Source organism: Mrakia frigida (genome assembly GCF_051309035.1).
Source record: "Mrakia frigida strain ATCC 22029 unplaced genomic scaffold BDY24scaffold_10, whole genome shotgun sequence".
NCBI classification, from domain to species: domain Eukaryota; kingdom Fungi; phylum Basidiomycota; class Tremellomycetes; order Cystofilobasidiales; family Mrakiaceae; genus Mrakia; species Mrakia frigida.
In genome coordinates this window covers 62,613-76,581 of record NW_027481271.1, presented here as the reverse complement: position 1 = coordinate 76,581, position 13,969 = coordinate 62,613, and the positions used below count along the sequence as shown (strand labels likewise).

Sequence of the window (13,969 nt, the reverse complement as noted above, 5' to 3'; positions counted from 1 at the left end):
TTCTCGTTCTCGTCGTAAAAAAAATCGTAAATCGTAAAGAAACGAAACCCCCTCCCCCCCCCCAAAGAACCCTTGACTACACCTGATCCAACCCGAACCGATCCGTATGTACGATCCTCGCCGACAAAAAGAACTTTGCTCCCGGTGCGATGGAGTATCCTAGTTTGGCAGGACGGAACTCGTACCGATCGAGGGTTCGAACGACCCGTTGAGCGTCTGCTTCCGTTGGGAGGGTGAGGAGGAACTCTCCTGGTGCCCAGTCTGCCATTTGTCTGAGAGAAGGAAGGAACGGGTAATAATCGACGAGGGAAAAGGAGTCAGTTCGAACGATCGAAACGCGTCGATCCTCGAGTCTCTCTCCCTTTCCGAGCCCTCCATTGCAACCCGCCGACCAACCAAACCAACAGAAGAACGACCAACAAACCAACAAAAAGGTTGCACTCACTGAACCTTCTCGACCCTGACCCCTCCGGTCTCCCACCACTTCCTCCCGACCCACTCCTTCATCTCCACCATCTTCCTCCCCCCCGGCAACCTCGTGTACCCCTTCTGCTTCCCCGTCCCGAACAACAACTCGCCTCCACCCTTCCAATCGTCCCTCTTGCTCTTCAACGGCACGATCCTCACGCAGTCGGTCCAGTCGCCCAAAACGAGGGACCGCCGAGCGAGCCAGACGCGAAGTTCACCGAGCGTGAGGTTGGTCGGGAAACCTCCTAGGAAGACGGTTCGTTCTCTGGGACGAGGAGGGTCGACGAGGAGGGGCCAGAAGGAGGAGGTGGGAGGGGAGGAGGAGGAGGAGGAGGAGGAGGAGGAGGAGGAGGAGGGAGAGGTAGAGGGAGAGCGGGAGAGGGCGAAATCAGGAAGGAGAAGAGCGTTGTAGATCTGATGGTACCCTCCTGGGACTTTCACTGCGGACGAGGTCGAGGAGGAGCGAGAGGAAGGAGAGCCGAAGAGGGACGTTGGGAGGAAAAAGTTTGGGAACAGGTGGTGGGAAGGGAAGAAGGACGTGAGCAGGTTGGACGTGATGGATCCGTTCCCCGAGCCTGGGTACGAAGGGTTGGACGTTTTCGAACGAAGTTGGAAGAGTCGAAGCGCTTTGAACGCTTGAAAGGAGGGTTTGTAGAAGTCTGCGAAGGTTTGAGGGGGTGGGGGGGGACGGTTGGAAGGCGAGGAGGTGAGGGAGAGTTGGTCGGAGGGAGAGGGCGAGGAAGGTGAGGAGGGAGAAGCGATGTGGATGGTTTGTTGAGAGGAAGCGTTGAGGATGGGATGACGATTCGAGTTGACCGAAGAGGAAGGATGCGCGTCTCGGTTCTTCTTCGACAGGGAGGACGACTTCCTCACCTGAGTCTCCCTCCCTTCGACCTCGGACCTCTCGAGTCGTTCAATCTCCTCCTTCGTCGTCTCCGACAACCAAACGGGTCTCCCTCCGAGGGTTGGAACGTGGCCCGAGTCGAGGTTGGTTGGGGAGATCGTTGAGATGGGTGGAAGCTCGGGGTCGCGTCGAAGAAGAAACGAAGGAGGAGGTTGGGATGGTGCGAGAAGAGGTTGAGGAGGGAGAGCGACGTCTACGATGACCGAGTCGTCTCCTTCGTCTTCCGAGGGAAAGACTCGAACTGTTCATTCAAAGCAGAGAAGCAGGGCAGTTCAGCTCGATGGAAAAGAAGGTCTCGAACGACGACGCGTCTCGACTCCGTCTCCTCGACGACTCACTAGCGATCTTCTCATCCCCCTCCTTCACCACCCCTTCCCTCCAAAGCAACCTCAACACCTCCTTCCTCCCCACCTTCCTCCCTTCCACATTCCTCACCAACACATGTCCCTCTCCCTTCTCATCCACATACCTCTCCCTCTTCCTCCTCTTCCTACCCTTCCCCTCCTCCTCCCCCACCTTCTCCCACTCCTCTCTCGGATCCTCCAACCCTCCCAACCTCCTCCTCTCCTCCTCCTCCTCAGCCATCTCAAACTCCTTCACCTCGTTCGTCACAAAACTCCTCAACGTCCGATCGGGATGAGGGTCGGTCGCCCAAACGAGGTTCCCTCCGACGCGTCGTCGAGTCGGCGGGACGTCGTACGCTGCTGGGGAGTCGGGGTGGTTGTTGTTGTTGTTGTTGTTGTTGTTGTTGAAGAGGGAGTGAGCGAAGAGAGGGAGGGAGGAAGGATGGGACAGGGAGGCGAGGAGGGTGTGGTGCTGGGCGAGGGAGGTCGTTCGGAGGGAGACGATCCGAGGAGTCGAGGTCGGCGCTTTCGGGGAGGTGAGGAAGGTGACTGTGTAGCGTAATCGACGATTTCGCCGAGACAAAGATTTGGAGTTTTAGTGAGGTTGCTTTACCAGACGATGAAGGGCCCAGAGATACCGAAAGAACCGAAAAACCAGCTCGACGCGTCTCCTTCTTCTCCGAACTCACAATTCGGCAACCTCCTCCAACTCTCCTCCCCCGTCACTCCCTCCTCGCCCAGCACACTCAACAGCAGCAGCTGAACATCCACGGGCAGAGCCGTCCCAGGCAAGTTGTGCAGCAACACTCGTGGAGTCGTATCGACCACGAGCGCGTCCTCGTCGAGGGAAGGGTCCTGATGGCGATCTCGTTCTCGAATCAGTCTCGCTGCGACGTCGGGAGGGAAGAGGAGTTCTTCGGGGACGTCGAGGGTGGAAGGGGCGTAGACGAAGGGTTTCTTGTGGGTGAGGTAGTCGGGCGTTCGGTGGGCTTTGGTTGGGAAGGAACGAGAGGGAGGGAGGCGAGGGAGGAGTGAGCTCGAGGCGAAAAGGAGATTGGGGAGGGAAGCGATAGGAAAGTGCTCGCTCACTCTTGTAGACCAAGTCGTCCTCTTCTTGGGTCCCGGAAGAGCCAGATCTACGAAGATGAGGTGGTAGTCGTCGAAGAAGATGAGGAGGAGCTAGTTCTTTCGAAGGACCTTTACCAAGAAAAGAAACGAAAACGAAAACGAGGTCAGCTTGATTCGCTCGCTCGCTCCTTCCTTTCCTTCCCTCCGGGGTGCCATCTTGGCCTCACCTCGCTCCATCTCTCCAACCTCCGCCTGTAGATTTCCAGCAGGAACGAACGTCTTCTTCTTCTCCTTCACCTCCTCTATCAACGAGCCCAAACTCGGATTGGAGTACCTCCTCTCGACGACTTCGTTCTCCTTCCTAGCGGAGACTCCCATCTCGACGACCTCGTCGTTCATCCCCGACCTTTGTTCCTCCTCTCCCTCTTCATCCCACCATTCCATTTCCGTCGTCGTCGTCGTCGGAGGAGGAGGAGGCACGCTCTCCATCTTGAGCGGAGGAGCAGCGAAGATCCCTCTCGTGTCGTTCCAAGCCAGGAGCGAGGGCGGAGGGGGAGGAGGAGGGGATCGGAAGGAGTAGAGGTTGCGGGGAAGGAGGAGGAGGAACGGAGGAGGTGCTGCTGATGGTGTTGAGGAGGAGGAAGGTGAAAGTTGAGGAGATAACGTCGGAGGTCGATTAGATAAGAGTCGGTGAGCTAGTCGGGGAGAGATCGGGGAGGGTGGGGGAGCCATCCTAGGGGAGGTTGAATCTCGTTGGGAGGGAGGGAGGGAAGGGACCGAGCAGCCGACCGAAACTGAGCTCGACGACGGTTTCGCAACCCCCCTCCCTCCCTCCCAACCACCAGCATCCCTCGCCCTTTTTTTTTTTCGCGGAATCGAAGGCTAATTAGTCCAGTCGAACGAGCTCAGCGTATTCGCATCGGAAAACCAAACCCATAATGTCTTCACGGAGGGTCCAAGGATGGGATCCAATCTTGTTCAGTCCTCCCTCCTCCCTTCTCCTCCTTCCTTCCTTTCCGGTTCGAGCTCACCATCTTCTTCCTCCTCCTTTCTTCTCCCAGAATCATCTGTCAAGTAAGCCGCTCGATCTGAATCTTCCTTCCTCTAATCTTATCTCACCCTTCCCCTTATCTCTCTCTCTCCCTCTCCTCTCTCCAGATCATCTCCCTCCAATCCCTGCACTACCTCACGCTCTCCCTCCTCCTCCCCCCCTTGCTCCTCACCTTGACGCAGCCCTCCTTCCTCGCGCACCAAGGCGGTCCTTCGACGGTCTCTGTGATGATGGACTGGCGAGAACTAGCTGGTCGACCGACGTTCCATCCTCCTGCTTCGGCGAAGGAGCATCATTCGTGGATGGAGATGTTTGGAGGAGCCTGGGCTGGAGGGAGGAAGGTGACGAGCGAGGAGGAGAAGGAGGGAGGGAATAGAGGAGCGGTGAGCAAGGGAGAAGGAGAAGAATGGGTAGGAGGGTGGGATGGAAGGGTGGATCCGAAGAGAGGATGGGTGATCGCTGTAGGATGGGGAGGAGCCTGTCTCGTCGAGTGAGTTCCCCGTCGTCTCGTCGCTCTTCTCTCTTCTCTCTTTCTTCCTCCTTCAACCTTCTCTCTCTCTCCTCCTCTCCGCAGCGTCCTCTACCTCTACCACCTCATCCGCCGACCGACGCACATCCTCGACCACACGCTCACCCTGTTCGGCATCCACCTCCTGTTGACCACCTACTTCTCCTCCTCCTTCCCGACCTCGCTCTTCTTCTGGCTCGTCCTCGGAACGGGAGCCCTGGGAGTCGTCGTTTGCGCAGAGCAGGTCTGCGTAGGGAGGGAGATGAGGGAAGGGTTCGGCGATTGGGGAGGAGGAGGGGCAGGGAGTGAGCCGGGGGATGAAGAGGAGGAGGAGGAGAGGTTGATGAGGAGTGGCGAGATGGGAGGTGGTAGAGAAGATGGGCTGGGTGGAGGGGAGACGATAGAGCTGAGTTCGATGGGGGGGAAGGGAGGAGCGAGAAGGGAGGAGGAGGTTTAGGATCCGATTCTTTTTTGGTTTCAGCGTTGTTCTTTTTGAGACCTTCCTGAAGCGAAAGGAAGGCTGGATGAGAGGTAGACAGGGTTTGCGGTCGAAACTCTGCTTCTCCCATTCCCCACTGGCGAATCTGCGCGAGCGGCAATTCGATTTGATTCCGACGTGAAAGAAGGGAGGGAGAGAGAGAGAGAAGCAAAGAAGGACGTCGCGTCTCGATCCCGTCTCGACTTTCCTTTCGTCGTTCCCCGAAACACCAAGCTCTCACGACTCTCTTTCCTTCCTTCCTTCCTTTTCTCACGTATCTATACAAATCCTCAAAAAAAACCCCTTGAGATCTACATACTCGCGCCTCCCCTCGAACGATTAACGCTACCCAAACTAACCTCCTCCGAAAGCAAAAACGTTCTCCCTTAATTCGTTCCCGCTCCTCGTCGACTCTTCCTTCCCGTCTCCTCGTTCGAACACCGATCCCGTCTGGGTAGGACCGATCCGACGCCCAAAACGATTTTTTTTACGATCGGTACTGCAACAGGTTGAACACGAACGAACGAGGAGAGGCGGGAAGTTCAGCGAAAGGACGAAAGGGAGGAGAGCAAAGAGGAGAGGAGAGGAGAGGAGAAGAGAGGAGAGGAAACTCACGGATCCGTTGATGGTCACGTACTCCTACGAAAGACAAAGATCCAAGGGAAAAGTCCACGTCAGTTCTACGCGATACGCGATGGATCGAAGACCCTGAACTCTACACACAACAACAAGTCCACTCACATGACTGAAATCGCAAGTCCAGTACCTCGCCTCCTCCTCTCCTGCGCCCACGTCCACCACGACCTCGAGATCGCCCATCGCCAGGATCTCGCTCGCTCGGTCCTCTGAGAAGGGGACGGGCTCTCCCTTGAGGAGGAGGAGCAGTTCCGGGGAGCCGTCGGCGGGGAGGAAGGCTACTCGGAGGTGGGAGAGCGAGAGGACGGGGAAGGAAGGGGAGGAGACGCCGCCGCTGTGTGTGGAGAGAGAGAGAGAGAGAGAGAGGGAAAGGGAAGAGAGGGTGGAAGAGGAGGTGGGGGGGTGAGCGAAGAAGAGGGAAAGGAGGGAGAGGAAGAGAGAGGAGATGGTTTGAGTGGGACGAACATGGCGCAGAGGATTCGACCCCAGTTGGCGTCTTCTCCGTAGAAGGCAGTTTTGACGAGGGAGGAGGTGGAGACTTGGGCGGCGATGGCTTTGGCTTGGTCGTAGGAGGGAGCTCCCTGAGAAAGACGACGAGGAAGGGAAGGTCAGAAAAGAAAACGAGGACAGGCGCGTCTCGACTTCTTCTCTTCGTCCCTCCCTCGCTCTCACCTCCCTCCTTCGTCCTCAGCCCTTCAAATCCCCACAGACACGTCAAACACTCACCTTCACAGTAACGGTAACAAACTTCGTAGCACCCTCCCCATCCCTCACCACCAACTTCGCCAACTCCTCCGCAAACTCGGTCAACCCGTCCCTGAAGACGACCCAATCCTCCTCCCCTTCCACCAACTCCCTCTCCATCCCACTCGCTCCGTTCGCAAACGCCACGACCGTATCGTTCGTGCTCATATCCCCATCCACACTGATCGCATTGAAGCTCCTATCCACCGCGAACGTCAACGCCTTCTGCAATGCTTCAGGCTCGACAGCCGCGTCCGTCGCGATCAACCCCAGCAGCGTTCCGTGCAGAGGACCTCCTGACGACGAAGACGAAGCAGTGGAGGGAGGACCCATGTGAGGGTGAATCATTCCTGCTCCCTTGTCGATTCCGGCGATGCGAACGTCGACGTTGGCGTTGGGGAGATGGATCGTTTTCGTTCGGAGTTTGGGGAAGGTGTCGGTGGTCATGAAGGCTTTGGCGAGACCCAACCAGGCTTCCGGGGTCGAGTCGAGGGTCGAGTGGAGGATCGGCAGGGAAGGAAGAACTTTTTCCATCGGGAGAAGTTGGCCTATGACTCCCGTGGAGACGATGAGCGTTTGGTCCTCCTTCCCTCCTCCTCCTCCGACGAGTTGGTTGACCTCGGAGACGATCTGATCGGTGTCCTTCCTTCCTTGGGAACCTGTGACGGCGTTGGCGCATCCGCTGTTGACGATGAGCGTGGAAGCTCGACCTTGAGTAGACTGGAGGACCGAGATGGAGACGTCGACGGGGGAGGCCTTGAAGGCGTTCTTGGTGAAGGTTCCGGCTGCTGCACAAGGAGTCGAGGAAGAGTGCGAGGAGTGGAAGAGGCCCATGTCCAGAGCGAGAGGGTTCTTCTTGATTCCAGAGTAGAGGGAGGAGCAGGAGAATCCTTTGGGGAAGGAGGAAGGAGGGTAGTGTTGGACGAGGTAGGACTTGTCGATGAGGGCGGAGGGAGGAGGAGGAGGAGTAGCGTAGGAACGACGAGCCAGCTGAGCCAACAGAGGTGAACGATGGAGGGAGAGTCGAAGGGAAGACATCCTGGGAAAGAGAAGAGGATAGAACGAAGGAAGGAGAGGAAAAGAGGTTGTGATGGTTGGGAGGTGAGCTTTCAAAAAGATAAGAAATCGAGTCAGCCGCGGAGGAAGGAAGGAAGCTGAAGCTCACATCCAAACAGCCATGTTCAAAAGAAGACGTCTCAACTTGGGTTCTGCTTTCCAGACTAGGACCAACTCGTCCTTTTACCCTTCGATACAACAAGCGAAGGACAACATTCGAGATCGAGAAGGAGGAGAGGGAGGAATCCACGCCTTCGTCTGGACGAACGATCGTCAGTCCCTCCTTCCTTTTTCTTTCTCATCCTAGAACTCTAGCATCCTGAGCTTGACTTGATCGAAATTCGGCTCGCTGGATAGGCAGGTGTGAGAGCTTTCAACTGACATCCAAAACTTCTTCGTCGCAATCGATCTTCTTCCCCCCAGAACCATCCTCATCGAACCTTCCTCCGAGCTCGACCCATCCTCTTTCCTCCCTCCCCATCGCCGTCAAGGACACCTTCGCAACCGGACCCTCTCTACCTACAACAGCATCATCTCGCTTACTACAAGGTATCCTCCTTCTCGCCTCTCGATCCTTCTTCCTCAGGGTCTCAGCTCGACCTTCTTCGTCGATTCGCGCCCAAAGCTCACCTCCATCTCCTCCTTCTTCCTTTTCTTTTGCACAGACTTCCACCCTCCGTACTCCTCAACAGCAACCACCCTCCTCTCCAACGCTGGAGCCTATCTCATCGGCAAGACCTCCTGCGATGAGTTCGGAATGGGTTCCCACAACGTCCATATCCCAGCGTCTCTCGAATCTCCGCCCGTCAACCCTTTCGTCGTCGCTGCTGGATCCGAGGACAAAAAGGACTGGAGGGCGAGGGAGCAGAGGAGTTGTGGTGGAAGTAGTGGAGGGAGTGCTGCTGCTGTTGCTGGTGGGATGGCTTGGGCGTGAGTTCAACTACCTGGTTTAAATCTTCCTTAACAAGGGGCTGATTCCGTCTCGGTTGGAAACGAACAGGGCTCTGGGAACCGATACGGGAGGATCGACGAGACTTCCTGCGTCCTATTGTGGGATCGTAGGACTGAAGCCTTCGTATGGACTGATATCGAGGTTCGTAGAGGTTTCCTTCGTATCCTTCGAGCGTTCGAAGCTGACCCGTTCTTTCTTCTTCGACGCGTCGCTTTTCAGATGGGGTCTGATATCCTACGCCGATACTCTCGATACAGTGGGGGTGATGGCTCGAGATGTATCTTCTGTCGAGCGCGTTTTCGGTTCGTACTTGCTCATCGGCCTTCTGAAAGCACTCAGAGCAGAGACGGAAGCTGACCTTTCTTTGATCTCGTTCCGTTCAGACGTTCTTTCGCAACCGGATCCCAAAGACCCAACCTCCGCCACTTCCGAAACGCGTCTCAAAGCCAACGAGATCTCGAAGAAGTGTCTCGAGCTGCTTCCGAACCTCAAGAACGGTCGCCTCGACGGACTGAGAGTTGGAGTGCCGATTGTGAGTTCCTTTCTCCTTCTCCGTCCTCGCTGTTTCTCTCGCAGATTCTGACCTTCTTCGATTTCTCTTCTTTTTTTCTCTCGTCATCTAGGAATCCTTCCCCTCCGAACTCTCCCCAGCCTCCCTTCCACCCCTCACTCGAACCCTCTCCCTCCTCCAAGATCTAGGAGCGACTCTCCACTCCGTCTCGACACCCCTAGCAAAGCACGCCCTATCGGCGTACTACATCATCGCTTCGGCTGAAGCCTGCAGCAATCTGGCGAGGTTCGACGGAGTGAGATACGGGTTCCGGGAAGATGAGGAGAAGACGAAGAAGAGGGAGGGAGAGGTTGCGACAGGCGGCGACGGAAAAGGAGTTTGGGAGAAGACGAGAGGCGAAGGGATGGGAAGGGAGGTGAAGAAGAGAGTGCTGGTTGGAAGCTATGCTTTGAGTGCTGAGTGAGTTCTCCGTTCGAACTTCTGCTTCCCGAGGGGGTTGAGGAAGGACAAAGGGTAGCGTCGAGTGTGGTCGTTTCCTTTCGACGCGTCTCTAGCTCGCAGTCACTGACTGTTCCTCGATGTTTCCCCCTCTTCACAGCGCCTACGACTCCTACTACCTTCCCTCCCTAACTCTGCGCCAAAACCTCACGAAATCCTACCTTTCCCTCTTCCGACACGCCTCTGCTCTCCATCCCTCCTCCTCGTTACCGTCGTCGGAGGGAGTCGATCTCCTCCTCACTCCCTCAGCCATCCGATCAGCTCCCCTCCTCTCGTCCCTTCTTCCCTCCACACCATCTTCATCCACCCCGACGGCGGAGGAGGAGATGGACGAATACGTCCAGGACCTGCTGACGGTCCCAGCGAGCTTGACGGGGATGCCAGCGATGAGCTTGCCTGCTGGGGAAGGGGAAGATGGTTGGCCCGTTGGAGTAGGGATGGTTGGGTTCTGGGGTGGGGAAGGGGTGCTGTTTGAGGTGGGGAAGTGTTTGGAACGGGAGAGGGAGAGGAGGAGGTTCGAAGGCGGGACGAGGTGAGGATTGATGCGCGTCTCGAGGATCTTTCGCTTCGGTGTGAAAGAAGGGGGACGAGATAAGAAGCGTGCGAAGGTGACATTGAAATCACTCAGTCCGTGATGGGTAAACTACGATTCAATCAACGAACGAAGCTCGTCGACGCGTCCGTCTCCTCCACCTCGGACCGATCTGCTCATCTCTTCACCTAGTGATCCTGCCTCGAGCAGGTACTCCAGCTTCCCATCTCTCCATCGCAACTTTGACCTCCGATACCTCGGGAGGCATCAATCCTTCGACTGAAGGGAGACGAGAGGAAACGGATCCGATCAGCTCTCGGTTTTCCTTTTTTTGGTCCCTCCTCCCAGCCAAATCTTTTGAAGTATGTATCCGCAGAGAGGGAAAGGTGAAACTGACCTTGCTCTCCCTTGTAGAAAGCTCCCTCGGGGTTCACGAGGTACGAGAAGTCGATGTACTGCAACGAGGCGGGACCCTTGACGCCCATTCGCTCGAGTCGGATGAACGTCTCCTTCTGGATGTGATACTCTCTGTAGAAATCAAGATCCGAGAGCTTCAGTAAAGAGTTGAAAACGACGCTAGAGAAGGGAGGAGGGAAGGAGGAAGCTCACCGACAGAAATCTCGAAGCGAAAGGAGAGGAGGAAGGTAACGTTTCGGCTCAACCTTTGGAACCTTCTCCTTCTTCACAACCTCCTTAGGAGCGTCAACGTGAATAGTGAGAGCTCTAGAAGAGCTAGGCTCAGCATTGATCGAGTCGGTGGGAGAGGAGGGCTTCTTGAGAGCGGAGGAAGGCATGAGCTCTTCCCTAAGAGGAGTTGGGCGACGAGGAGCGACGTATCGACTTCAAGGGGCAAGAAAGGAAGCGTATACGTCAGTTTGAGTCAACAGGGAAGCTGTACAAACTAGAACGAACGCTGAGCTTCTTCCCTCGTCGAACGAGACCGCCCTTCGATGGTGCGGTCGCTCGTAGTAGGCCTCCTCGTCCTCCCATTCGAGATCCCGCTCTCGGTCGTCTCGTCGTTGGAGGATGGGGAACCAGTAACGCCTCTCGGGCTCCCGGTGTGGGTAGTAGGGCATCGAAAGAGAGAAAAAGCTGATGGTGGTGGAGAGAGAGAAGGAAGGAAGGAGCTCAAGCTCGCCAAACTCGAAGAAAGGGGACGAAACGAAACGAGGCAGGGGCAAGACGCGTCAAACTCCGTCCGCAAACGCTCTGTCTTTGAACTGCATGCTTCCTCCTCTCTCTCTCAATCATAAACGAGTGAATTCCGTATCGAGGTAAGTTAAGAAATGTCCATGCACAGCATATTGAGTGTGAGATAATGCGAACCGACGAAAAAGAGAGTGAGGGTTGAGACCTGGTGAGAAAAAGCAAGAGATCGTGCAAAAAGCAAAGCAAACCGAACTAGGCAAAGGTTGAAATCTAAAGGAAGAGGGCTCCAGCTCCGAGGACTCCAGCGCCAACGGTGAGAGCAAACCCAATGAAGGGGAAGCCAGTTCCGTAAGATCGAGACGCGCTCGAGGCAGCTCCAGTCGTGGCGGCGGCGGACGAGGAAGCAGCAGAAGCGTTGGCTCCAGATCCTCCAGTGGTAGCGGAGGTTCCAGTAGAGGTAGCCTTGGCAGTGGTGGTTCCAGAGACTCCACCTGAAGACGAAGAGAGCGATGTCAGGGATCGAGAGACGACGGGGAAAAGAACGCGTCTAAGATCTGTTCACTCACCAGAGGTAGCAGCAGCAGTGGTAGCAGCAGAAGCAGCGCCAGTCTCACCAGCGGCGGTGTTGACGGTGACGGAAGCGGTTCCGGCGGCGAGGTCGGTAAGTCCGTTGGAGATGGAGGAGTAGGTGACACTGAACGACGAAGGAAGAAAGAGAAGGTCAGGGATCGTTCTTCTGATTTCTCGCTGCTCGATGAGCCATCCTAGTCGAAGCTAGTATCAGTGAACAGAAAGACGAACCAGTTGCTAGAAGCGGGAGTGGAGAAAGCGGCGGAGGGAGTGACTGAGTAGGAAAGGAGATGACGGGAATCGGCTCGGTTTTCGTTCACTCTAGATTCAACCGAAAGAGCTCACCGGTGTATCCAATGGTGTAGGTTCCAGTGGTAGAAGCATCAGACCAGACACCTGTGAGATCGAAGAAAACGTCAGTACGAGAGCTTGTTCAGAGAGCGACGCGTCGAATCGAAGACGCACCAGTGTATCGCTGAGCGAAGGTGGAGGTGGTTCCAGATCCAGCCTCTCCAACGGGGTAGACTCCAGGAGGGTAAGCAGCGTCGGCATCACACGAGGTGAAGACGTCTGACGAAGGACGAAGAGGATCAGCAAAAGTCGCGTCGAGGGCAAGGAAAGAAAGAAAGAGCTTACCAGGCGTCTGATCACTGGGCATAACCCAAGCGCAACCCATCAGGTCGAAGGTGTGTTGGCACTCGTTGGCAGCGGAGTAGGTCTCGTTCTCAGCGGTACAGATTCGGAGGCAGAAAGAGTCGTAGGCCTGAAAAGGGAGAGAAGGGAGCAGGGGTCAGCGAATCGACGGAAGTGATGCAGTCGAGCTTTACGAAATGCAACTCACGACGTAGTTCATCCACTCTGAGTGCGATAGGAAGAAGCGGACGTTATCAAGTCAGCCAGGGAGTTCGCAGAGAAGCCAGGGAACCGTCGAAGATTGAACGTACCCTCGTAAGAAACGTCCTCTCCGCTGACGTTCGAGGTAACGTTTCCTCCGACGGGGTTTCCGTTTCCAGTGGCTCCGTGAGGGTCGAGCTGGTGAACAAAAACAAGGAGGTGAGCTCATCGGAAGCAAGCTGTAACCGATGCGACGACGAAACGGAACGCACCTCTCCTCCCTCGTCTCCCTCCTGGATGTTCAACTTGGTAAGATCTCCCCAACCGGAAACCTGCACGTAAAGAGGAGTCTTGACGAAGTGAAGACCAGTGATGGTTCTGTTCGAGATAGGAGGACCGAGCGTGGAGCGAAAATCAGCTTCCAGTCGAGATAGCTCGTCGATTCGCAAAGGGGAAAAGCGGAAAGGCACTTGAACTCACCCGTCAGGAATAACACGAGCGTTGTTTCGAGGCTCTGTAGAAGGAGGAGTGAGGTTAGATCAATCCTTGAGGAAGAGGGGATCGCTCAAAAACGAGGGTCGTGAACGAACTCGTGCACCACTGAGCAAAGAAAGAAGAAAGCGACGCGTCGCAAGATCAGCTCTTGCTTTCGGAGGTCGAGGAGGTGAAAGAAGTGTACTTACAGCGACCTGAGTCTCCTCGGTGTCTCCGATAGTGTCTCCGGAGGTCATAGGGGAGAAGATACAGCTGCACAAGAACGAAACATCAGCGATCTCGCTGCTAGCTAAAACGAGAGACGAGGGAAGCTTACAAGTCATCGTAGGAGTTGAGGGAGAGAAGTCGGGACTCCGAAGTCTGGTTGTAGACACCCAAGGTAGCAGCGGGAGGGTTGGTGACACTGTGGAACGCGAAGAGATCGAGGAAGGGGAGCAACAAGGTCAGAACGGACTCTACGAGAGCAGATTGAGAAAACCGAGACGGACCCCATGGTTCCTTTTGTCGCCCACAACAGAAGGAGAGAAGGTTATTAGCACGAGAGTTCCAGTAGGAAGGAGAGGAGTGACACACCAGTCGCTGTGACTTGAGCTGAAGCGGAAGGAAGGAGGGAAGAGAGAAGTAGAGCGGCGGCGGGGAGGGTGAAGAACGACATGGTGGGGCTGAAGTTTCGGGGCGAGGGATTGGATTCGAGGAAGAGGGCAGGCGGCAAGTCGATGGAGGTAGAAGAGAAAGATACGAAGGAAAAGAAGAGAAACAGAAGGTCAGCTCGCGTTTGGAAGGGAAACAAAAGGAACGAAGGGAAGGAAGGAAGTCGGCGGCGCGTGAGCTCGACGCCTCCTCCCTCCCCCTCCCGCCGCTCCTCCCCCTCGAACGAGAAGCTCTCTCACCTTGAAATAAAGGAAGGGAAAGGGAAGGGAAGAGAGTCGAGGTTAGGGGAAGGAAGAAAGAGGAGGAGGAGAAGGTGGGCGTTGGAAGGGAAACCCTGCCCTAACTGCGAGGAAAACAGAAGCCAAATCGAGGTTCGAGATTCAAAATAGAATGCGTGAGAGAGCGCGTCCTCGTCTTTCGCGCCCGAACAACAACAGAAGAGCGAGAAGCGGTCGTATAGTTGAGACGGATGGTGCCTATATTGATAGCAAAACAGGCTACGGCGTAGAAGAAAAGCTAC

The 13,969-nt window shown here is 55.8% G+C and overlaps 6 protein-coding genes across 6 annotated transcripts; 2 read left to right on the top strand and 4 right to left on the bottom strand.

Moving 5' to 3' along the window:
- Window position 1: 1 nt before the first annotated feature.
- Window positions 2-824, bottom strand: BDY24DRAFT_384251 (uncharacterized protein). Its single transcript, XM_076639790.1, has one exon. The coding sequence runs from the start codon at window positions 376-378 to the stop codon at window positions 160-162; it is 219 nt and encodes a 72-aa protein (XP_076497864.1). The 5' UTR covers window positions 379-824; the 3' UTR covers window positions 2-159.
- Window positions 825-1,889: 1,065 nt separating this feature from the next.
- On the bottom strand, window positions 1,890-3,307 carry BDY24DRAFT_384245 (uncharacterized protein). Its single transcript, XM_076639789.1, has 3 exons — window positions 3,012-3,307; window positions 2,406-2,913; window positions 1,890-2,265 (listed from the first exon to the last, which is right to left on the bottom strand). The coding sequence occupies exons 1-3, from the start codon at window positions 3,271-3,273 to the stop codon at window positions 1,959-1,961; spliced, it is 1,077 nt and encodes a 358-aa protein (XP_076497863.1). The 5' UTR covers window positions 3,274-3,307; the 3' UTR covers window positions 1,890-1,958.
- A 312-nt stretch (window positions 3,308-3,619) lies between these two features.
- On the top strand, window positions 3,620-5,064 carry BDY24DRAFT_384243 (uncharacterized protein). Its single transcript, XM_076639788.1, has 4 exons — window positions 3,620-3,760; window positions 3,846-3,858; window positions 3,943-4,325; window positions 4,410-5,064. The coding sequence occupies exons 1-4, from the start codon at window positions 3,723-3,725 to the stop codon at window positions 4,798-4,800; spliced, it is 825 nt and encodes a 274-aa protein (XP_076497862.1). The 5' UTR covers window positions 3,620-3,722; the 3' UTR covers window positions 4,801-5,064.
- A 44-nt stretch (window positions 5,065-5,108) lies between these two features.
- Window positions 5,109-7,294, bottom strand: ARG7 (glutamate N-acetyltransferase). Its single transcript, XM_076639787.1, has 5 exons — window positions 6,184-7,294; window positions 5,923-6,038; window positions 5,563-5,791; window positions 5,437-5,460; window positions 5,109-5,320 (listed from the first exon to the last, which is right to left on the bottom strand). Exons 1-5 carry the CDS (start codon window positions 7,237-7,239, stop codon window positions 5,309-5,311), a joined length of 1,437 nt encoding a protein of 478 aa, XP_076497861.1. The 5' UTR covers window positions 7,240-7,294; the 3' UTR covers window positions 5,109-5,308.
- Window positions 7,295-10,222, top strand: BDY24DRAFT_384234 (amidase signature domain-containing protein). The gene is made up of 8 exons (XM_076639786.1): window positions 7,295-7,529; window positions 7,681-7,806; window positions 7,923-8,187; window positions 8,258-8,350; window positions 8,429-8,511; window positions 8,593-8,741; window positions 8,833-9,179; window positions 9,319-10,222. The coding sequence occupies exons 1-8, from the start codon at window positions 7,379-7,381 to the stop codon at window positions 9,752-9,754; spliced, it is 1,650 nt and encodes a 549-aa protein (XP_076497860.1). The 5' UTR covers window positions 7,295-7,378; the 3' UTR covers window positions 9,755-10,222.
- Window positions 10,223-10,909: 687 nt separating this feature from the next.
- Window positions 10,910-13,804, bottom strand: BDY24DRAFT_384229 (uncharacterized protein). Its single transcript, XM_076639785.1, has 16 exons — window positions 13,689-13,804; window positions 13,372-13,460; window positions 13,287-13,296; window positions 13,115-13,201; window positions 12,987-13,050; window positions 12,894-12,903; window positions 12,784-12,817; window positions 12,576-12,681; window positions 12,414-12,501; window positions 12,311-12,327; window positions 12,106-12,232; window positions 11,935-12,039; window positions 11,815-11,865; window positions 11,701-11,743; window positions 11,466-11,593; window positions 10,910-11,390 (listed from the first exon to the last, which is right to left on the bottom strand). Exons 2-16 carry the CDS (start codon window positions 13,451-13,453, stop codon window positions 11,170-11,172), a joined length of 1,173 nt encoding a protein of 390 aa, XP_076497859.1. The 5' UTR covers window positions 13,454-13,460; window positions 13,689-13,804; the 3' UTR covers window positions 10,910-11,169.
- Window positions 13,805-13,969: the final 165 nt, after the last annotated feature.